A 9,002-nucleotide genomic window follows, 5' to 3' on the forward strand; every position below is an offset into this window, starting at 1 on the left:
TTTTCATAGACAATTTTATTTTCCATTCCATGATAAGATATGGCATGGACATTATTGTATCACTTTGGTCTCATAGGCCCATTGGGTCTTTAGTAGATCCTTGATATATCTTTCTTTACAGGCCTACTGGGTCTGGGTCTTTAGTAGATGCTTAATATACCTTTCTCTCTCTATATGTACACATGGACACTATGTACACTTCATTTTGCTCTCGTAGACCCTTTGGGTATTTGAAGACATCAATATAACCTCTCTCTCTCTCTCTCTCTCTCTCTCTCTCTCTTTGGGGACAAGCTTTTGGGGGAGCTACTCCACCCTTGACCGCATCTTCACCCTCTGTGCCATCATTGCACAAGGCAGAACACGACATCAAAGGATTTACTGCTCCTTTGTGGATTTCTACAGCTTATACTGTACCCTGAGCCCACCTCCTACACCGTCTACAATAGATAGGAGTCCCATCTGACATGGTTTGGAGCATCATTGCCCTCTATGAGTCCGTCACCAGACAAGTGAGAGCCCCAGGAGGTACGTGTGCAGGAGATTTCCAGCACTATTGGGATGAAATAGGGCTGCCCTCTATTACCCACCCTTTTTGGCCTCTACATTGATGAGATCTCTCTATATGAAGCGTTGTGAAGCTTGCATTTTCCTTCTTGTTACTGCCAGCTCACATCACAAAGTGAAGATGAGGATAGATTACAGAGACGAAAAATCTGATTCCAACAGATTTTTTCAAATTTTTTTACGTTTCCAATTTTATTTTTTTTTTAAAGAATTCGGGTAGCTACTCTGTAGTTGTGAGCTTTAGATGAGCTTAATAGGAGAATACATAAAAGCTGTTTGTTTGCAACCCTTGATTGAAAAATCTAATCCCTTGAAACTAAAAAATCGGCAATCTATTGTCCTCAGTAATTTGGGCAGGCAAAAAGCTGAATGCCCAAGGGGGAGTGTTAAAAGCAAGAGAAACTATTTTCCTCACTGACACAAGCCACTAGCCAATCAAACCATCACTGGCAAGGAAGGGAAGACTCTTTGGCTACAAAAAAGATTTTCAGGTGCTCTGGCAGAATACAGGAAAGTAACATACGACATCAACACTGGGTTTCAATGGTGGGCTATGGTATTTGCATTGGAAGAAAAGTATAAAGCAATGGGTGAAATATGAACACAAACTGGATTCCTTTCCCTGACTAGTTCTCGGCAAATTTCTTTGCTGATTTTTCCCCAAGAAGGGCTGAGGGGCTGAGGATGGAATAAATGCACATATGTGGGAGGGGATATCCCCCTTTTAACCAATTCGGAGAGAGATCCATTCATTTCAAAGATATAACCCTCACAAGAAAAGTAGGTTTGGATTATCGTTTTGGATCATCATGTAAGAGCTCACAAAAACTAGCATGTTCTAAAAATCGTAGTGCGATATTTGTAGTCTCAATAAATAGTGTTTTAGAGCTTGGTCTTGGGGGGAAGATCAAGAGTCTATGGAGATTTGAGAGAAACTATCACAAGAAGTCTCTTTGGTTTTGGGCCATCAAACTAGTTAGATGCATGTCTATGGTTGTAAGAGGTTTAGTTTCTACCATCTTTCTAGATCTGTTCTAGTGCTCCTAAATGCAAGAAAGTGATTGACTCTTCTAATTGCTATCTATTAAGCTTTTCATACCAAATGAACCACGATAGTTTATTTCCTTCAAGTCTAATTAGATCCTACCACACATTATCTTCCTCTATGCATGCTTGTATTGGGTATTTCCCTTTTTGCTAATCCTACACTGTTTACTCAACCTTGAGTCTTCAGCTTTGAGGCGTTGGTAAAGAGATGGCTTGATTGCCCTCTGGTCTCATCAGGCTGGTATGCACATCAAAGTCTCCTCCCTCCTATTGAGGAGTGTCTATAATAGTCCCCTTATCTAGCATTACTTGCTTGCCCTTTGTTCATTAATTGGACATGTGTTACATCCCTGACTTGGGTATGGTTATATGCTCCATGGATCCTTATGGGGTAGAGAGTTATTAAGAGGATGGATTTTCCTAAGAGGCAATTCTCAGATTTCTTGACTGAAAACTCATGTAGAATGAGGCTTTGGTTTGAAGGAATGAATATATTAGATCCCCAAGGGTCATAACTAGGGGCTGCCATTTAAGATGAGGCTGGGCTACTAGTAAGGGTGGCACTCGACTAACACATACAGCTTTAAGATAATGACAGTGTGAAGTGACCTTAGGATGAAGGGCACCCTTTTTACAACTCACCTAAAGCCTATATAGTAAGAGGATTCTTCATAATCAGGGTTCCCCCTCATAGATGCTCATGAAACCCAGATCTATCCTTGATCAAGCTCTAGCCAAACACTCGGACAGTCGGTTATGGCGGTGTCCGTCAAGAAGCATGGCTTGGTGCTGGTCTAGCCTCAGGCTTGGACGTGCCCCAAAGAACTATGGCTGGGAGGTGACATAGTCAACTCTCCCACTATGAGACTAACTCACCAACTATAATCTATGCTAGTAATAGATGTTTGTGTGCAGGCTTGCCGATTGGGAGATCATGCACACACACTTAGATGAGGCCTCTTTTTAACCCTGCTTGCCCTGGGTGCCTATTGCCATAATGCAGTAATTAAGTGTACTGAAAGATTCCCTATAGGCACTCACACCACATTCATCCAACATTTTTCTCGCTAGTCTCACATCATAGGGGATCTCTATTTGCACTTGATTATCTAAAGCTTACAAACCAATAACTTTCTATCCATCAACCTTGTTTTAAATCCACCTACACTTTAAGAGCACTAAGAGACTATTCGATGCGTTCATATTTCAAACACCAAGAGAATTGAAAATAAAATATCTTTAAAAAGAAAGTCTCAAAGAGAGAGAAATATGTTTGTGTGCTCAATGCCTCGTTATTCAAAAGGATCCATACAAACAGGAGAATTGTTGACCTGATAGTTGTCTCAAATACACTGGCATCATAATGCTTGTCAAAGTTCATTTTAGATGCAACCCATCTGCAACACAGCACAATGGAAAACTTTCATCAGAAGCAACTCCTTAGAGTGAATTTTATTCAGTCTGGCAGTGATGTTAAAAAAAAATGGCCATTCAGTACAAGTGAAAGGGGGGCGACCATGGCGGCTCATCACACATGGACAGGGGATCTCTTATCCATCAGACAGGCTGCCATTTCTTTGGGAAAGGAAGGGAGGCGGAGTGTGTGGTGAGGGGGGAGGGGTGCAATTGGTTTGTAAAGTCCCTAAATCATTGTGCATTTAAGCCGCAATTTATTTTTTTATCAATTCTCAACCTACAATTGTTTGAAAAAATCAATACTGACTTATCCATAGACAAGCCCCTTACAAAGTTTGAAACAAACAATTTGAAAGGAAAGGCGCAAGCAACACTCCCAATCAGAAAAGAGGTGAACCTACTCCTTTGCCTTCTGAAACTGATCACTCAAACCCATAATATACAGAGTATCCAAAGAATCCACTATAGTTGCTCCAAGTCCTCCAAAGTCATTCGATCCTCTTTGTGACTGAGGCTGAAGGCCCAGGAAAAACCATGTTAGTTGTCCTTCAGCTGAAAAAAATTGGTCCGAAAATGGAAAATTTTACATGAGTCCGGAGCACATGTCAATGATGCATACCAGAAGTTCATCCATACCCCAGGCATATTTTTCATAGGAACTCCATGCATGAACCATGGCAGCCTTAACTTTGTCTCTTCTTTCTCTCGCAACCAAATCGTTATCTTCAAAATTCTCCCCTTGTGTGTGCCGACGGCTTGTCGAAAGTTCATGTTCACTCCAGTATTGCCTTAGTGTGTCAACAGGGAATTGCTGACCTTGATGACCCATAAGTTTTCTGATTCCCTCTAACTGCAAAAACCTGAGAGCCCATGAGTCAATGGTAAAATCTCCGCAAAATTATTTGGAGATATGTGCATTAACATGGATGAAGCAACAGGCTGACCCATTCTTAACTTCATGGCTCCATTCTAAAGCCAAAGTAGGCTGGGGGTGAGTGTGTAGAACTTGCCTGATGAGATAGCTCTTCATTCATCTCACTCAGCTTCAAAATTTCCTCCTGTAAAAAGCACATCCCCGTGTCCAAATGTCAAGCAGTAGCGATCATTGAGATATATTTGGATTTTTCAGAGTGAACTGTCTCCAAACTGTAACCCACCTTAAACAGAAAAAAAATATGATTCCTGGAAAGAAGCATGTAAAGCTGCCAATTGAAAGTCAAATATGCATATATGAACATCTGGATTTAGTTACTCCATCACCCCCAACTCTCAAAACATATATACTTCCTCTAGAAGGACTCCATTCTGCATGAAAATTCTAAGACCAATGTTATGCATTGTACCCCAGCAATCCTTTCCCCCTAGGGTTACTTTACTCTTCCAGATAGAGGATAGCAGCACCAGCCGGCGATCCACAGAGGTACCTGTGCTCACAGATCCAACCCACAGGACTAGCCAATGCTATGTCCCACCTTGACCTCCTGGAGCCACCCTGGACCGTGCCCACCAGCTACAAGCACTCCACGTCCACGGGCCTTGGGTCCACGACCGCTTTCCACACAGCAGCTCAGATCGGGGAGATTCTGTGGTACCTGTGCTCACATCCAACCAACAGGACTAGCCAATGCTATGTCCCACCTCGACCTCCTGGAGTCACACTGGACCGCGCCCACCAGCTACAGCACACCCAACATCCACGCCGCCAGGTCCACGACCGCTTTACACACAGCAGCTCAGATCAGGGAGATTCCCCAGCAATATAGACACAGCCACCCACTGAGGGTGGACTTAGCAATTCTCTCAGCAGTCATAGACTCACCTATGCTGGATATTCTGAATATATGAGGATGATGATATTACACCCACATGAGCCCTCCTTTTCTTGTACCGACTTGGAGATATATCTTTCGCGTGTATTTTCACATGTATTCACATGCTCACCATAGTGCACACCATGATGCTACTGATGATGATGAGATAGACATAAAGCTAGTCTATCTTTACGTATGAGTTTTTTTCGTTAGTCTTTTTCCATTTTTTTCGTTAGTCTTTTTCTATGGCCCAGTACCACATGGAACTCTTGTATCACTTTTGGTCTCACAGACCAATTGGGTCTTTTGAAGACATTTACTTCCTTTCTTTCTTTCTTAGTCGTGCTCTTGGTTTTGTTACGCATGCTTTACTTGATAAGAAGAAGAAGAAGGCCCCCAATATTGACAGTCAAACAGTGGAAATAGAGTGTTACTTGAGAAAACTAAGTAAAAAACCCTGACCTCCTCGAGGTGACACAGGAAGCCTGGGCAAGGCCTGTGATTTTTCCAATGGCTTGAATATTGGTCTTCTTGCCCATTACTTGAAGAAATGCAACCTGGGTCCTCTTGGTCAAGAAGGATGGAAGTATACGTCAATGTGTGGGCTACCGAGCACTCAACAAGATCACTATCAAGAACAAGTTCCCGCTGCCCTGCATTGATGACTTGTTACATGAGCTCACAGGGGCAAAGTGGTTTAGCAAGCTGGATCTGAAATCCAGATACAATCAGGTTCGCATACATCCGGATGATATTCAAAAGACATCTTTCTAGATTTCATTCGGTTCGTTCAAGTTTCTTGTATATCTTGGGTTAACCAATGCCCCAACTACCTTCAGCAGGATGATGTCTAGAATCTTCCAACCTTTCATTGGAATATTCATCATTGTCTTCAGCAGGATGATGTCTGGAATCTTCCAGCCTTTCATTGGGATATTCAACATTGTCTTCATGGATGATAATTTGGTCTTTAGCAAGACTAAAGATGAGCATGGGAAGCATGTGGAGATGGCCTTGAGGTTGATTGATGTCCATAATTTGCAGCTTCACCCTCGAAAGACTAGATTTTCATGCCCATAGTTTGCGGCTTCACCCTCGAAAGACACAGATTTTCCGGACAACTTATTAGTGAGTTTGAGCATCCACACTTCATTAAAGAGGGGGACAGGTTATAAGTGAGAGAGAGGAATTAATTGCTTCTCCATGTCAAGTACTAGCAAGCAAATTCAAATGGAATGTAACCAATGGTAAAAATACTTATGCCCACAAGTTTGGATTGCCTACAAGAAAGTAAAACTATAAGATGAAGATGGCTAAGTGCACTCGTCAGAGAGATGCACTATTGCTATCAGATGCCCAACGTATTATGAGAATGGGGGAGACTTCATTGCCTCTTCTAGAGCAGTTCGGGCCACTAGCATGAGTGATACATGAGGACGAAAGACATCTCAAGATGTACCTGATAGAGCTAAGATGACATAGGCACGGAGTATTGAGAGGACATGTTGAGAGACAAGGCCAGCACACGAAGTTGCCTAGAGATCCATCACTAATTTCTTCACAGCACGAGCTTCCACATCAGCCACACATGCCGACACCGCTACATCGACATCAGCTCATACCAGCATTACACGGGCCATATTCGCGTCCCAGAGGGGTCCCAAGTGGGCAGGCCTACTCTAGCCTACGTGTCAGGCACCCCCGACCCAAAGCACCAAGGATCTCCACCACATAGAGACAAATCCATGAGATTCTCCTACAACATGACATGCCATCATCATAGCCACATCTGCCATCATGAGGCTTATAGAGTCATGTTTCAGTTTTCAGTTAGTCACATTCTTCTTTTGTTTTTCCAAGAACTCTATGCACATGGTATCATTGTACTATGCATGGTCTCATAGGCCCTTTGGGTCTTTTGTAGACGTTAAATATATCTTTCTTTCTTTCGCTCTCTCTTGGGTGCACTAGAAAGTCTTGAAGAAGGATCTGTACAATGGGGATTTTGGGATTCTATTTACTGAAAAATCTATTGTCAACACTAACCCCAATCAGCCAGCCTTATGTTACCCAAAAATAGGTCATAAAGTCACAAGGTGCCTTTATACTCAGCTAAAAAGGTGTCTAACCCTTGGCTCCTTGGCCAAGCTAGTTTACACATGCTTCGGCAGCCAAAAACTGGTCCAAACCTGTGCATTACGACTCCATGATAATTTACTACTGATTCTATCCTAACGCTAACCTTGATTCACATATGCTTACACTAAATACCCTAACAAGTGTCCTCAATTGTCATGGCACATGCTTCTAAGAAAAAATGCATGTGACATACCCTCCTGCTTGAATAAAAGTGAAAATACAAAGAGAATAGGAAGAGAAGAAGAGAGATGGCAACGGAAGACTTAGTTTCTCAAGCTAAACTACTGGATATATTCATTGATTGACTTAAAACAAAAATTTGCAATGATATCTGCTAAATTTGGACTCATGCGTGCGTTCACTCTACTCTTGATCTAGACCAAATTCTACGAGACTCTTGACTAGAGCTTCTCTCTCTCTTGGCTGCTTCAGAAAGTCTTGTAGAAGATATCTAGAATGGAGAGTTAGCGGTCTTATTTAAAAAGCCTTATCCAACAAACTCCAGTGAGCCAGCCCTTTTAAGCCCAAAGACAATGTCAAGGATTTCACTAAACACCTTCAAACATAAATAGGAGGGGATGAAAATTGAGGACACTTGTATAGGGTCATTAGTGTTAGGATTAGGGTAGAATCAGTAGAGAATCAGCATGGTGTGGAAATTTGCAGGTTTGGGGCAGTTCTGGATGAATTTTGCACTGCCTAAGCATGTGTAGGCTGGAAGGGGCCTAGGGTGGGCACCTTTTTAGCCCTCTTGGAAAACAAAGGGAGAAATTATCACCCCCAAAGCTCTACCTAGATCATCCACTAGACTCCCAATGTGCAATAATTCTATTGCTGATCTAGACTGAATTTTGTTACTCTCTTGACTTTATTTTTTCTCTTTGCTGCACCAGAAAGTCTTGTAGATGATGTTTAGAATGAGAATGTAGGGATTAAGTCATTGGGCGGTAGCTCAGTTGTGAAGGTGTTTGGTTGACATGCCCGAGGTTATGAGTTCAAACCCTGCTGGCTACCCCGAATGATGCTATCTTGTAATGTTGCCCAAGGGTGTGTGTTGGGTGTGGTGTTTGTAAAGGGCATGCGGGGCCCGAGAGTCGTCCTCTCATCAACTGAGAATTCGCTTTTTGAGAATGTAGGGATTCTATTAATAGGAAACCCACTCTAGTCAGCCAGCCTTTTGAGAGCCTGAAAATAATGTCACTAAACACATTCGTACTAGGCTAGAAAGGCGCCCGACCTTGACCCCTTGGCCAAACTGGTTTGAACATGCTTAGGCTGCCAAAAACTAGACGAAAACTGCCTTAAACCTGCACATTACGACTCCATGACCTAACACTAACCCTAATTGTACAAATGCATGCACTAACTACCCTGTACAGGTGTCCTCAACTGTCATGAAACATGTGTCTCAGGACAGATGCATGTGACGATTGCCAATTGAAAAGGCAGTGGTTGAATTACCCCATAAATTGTTGTGTACTCATACAAATCGATCTGTGTACGCTATCAAATTCTTGGATTATTTAAGCGCAAGAAAATGACCTCTATCATTAGCTAATGACAACATGGAGCAAAAAAAAAAAAATCTAACTAAGAGACTTTTCTCTCTTCATTTCAGAGAGATGCCTCCTCCTAATATACATGCCAATAGGGTAATAAAATATGCCAAGGTAGCCCAATCGATGATGAAGCAAAATTTTGTGAAGCTCTGATATTATGACAGCATTCCTCAAAAACCCAGTCACTAAAAAAATAAAAGTTTAATTACAAAGTTTGTTTGTATTGATCAGGTCGTACACAGAAAATTGCCTTGCAGTGCATACCTCATGCTCCCGAACGATAGTCTGCCGATCCCACACTGCAAATGTCATGCAAACAAAAAGGATGAAAGTAAAGGCAAGCCGACTTGGCCGCTTGAGGTAGTAAGAAGGGTGCAAGTAGCGGAGGAAGCCGCTTGAAGATCTTTGTCTCGCCATTGCAGCAGCTCAGGCTGTGGAGGAAAAAACCGTTACAACTGTACGA

General features: G+C 42.3%; 1 protein-coding gene across 6 annotated transcripts in view; it reads right to left on the minus strand.

Annotated features, from left to right (window-relative positions):
* MNS1 (alpha-mannosidase 1) overlaps nt 1-9,002 on the minus strand; it is a 28,608-nt gene extending 19,606 nt beyond the window's left edge. The window contains exons 1-5 of one of the 6 annotated variants that reach the window (XM_086802778.1): nt 8,804-9,002; nt 4,041-4,088; nt 3,650-3,880; nt 3,432-3,544; nt 2,946-3,011 (exon numbers count right to left, since the gene is read on the minus strand). In XM_086802778.1, coding sequence (XP_086658904.1) covers nt 2,946-3,011; nt 3,432-3,544; nt 3,650-3,880; nt 4,041-4,088; nt 8,804-8,956 — 611 coding nt within the window. In that variant the 5' untranslated portion in view covers nt 8,957-9,002. Of the gene's footprint in view, nt 1-2,945; nt 3,012-3,431; nt 3,545-3,649; nt 3,891-4,040; nt 4,089-4,187; nt 4,330-4,454; nt 4,553-8,803 lie in introns of those variants that run through there. The other 5 variants (XM_086802780.1, XM_086802783.1, XM_086802781.1 and 2 more) reach the window with 5 other exon arrangements.

Source organism: Cibotium barometz, chromosome 9 (genome assembly GCF_041138505.1).
Source record: "Cibotium barometz isolate CiBa-2024 chromosome 9, ASM4113850v1, whole genome shotgun sequence".
In the NCBI taxonomy this organism is placed as follows: Eukaryota; Viridiplantae; Streptophyta; class Polypodiopsida; order Cyatheales; family Cibotiaceae; genus Cibotium; species Cibotium barometz.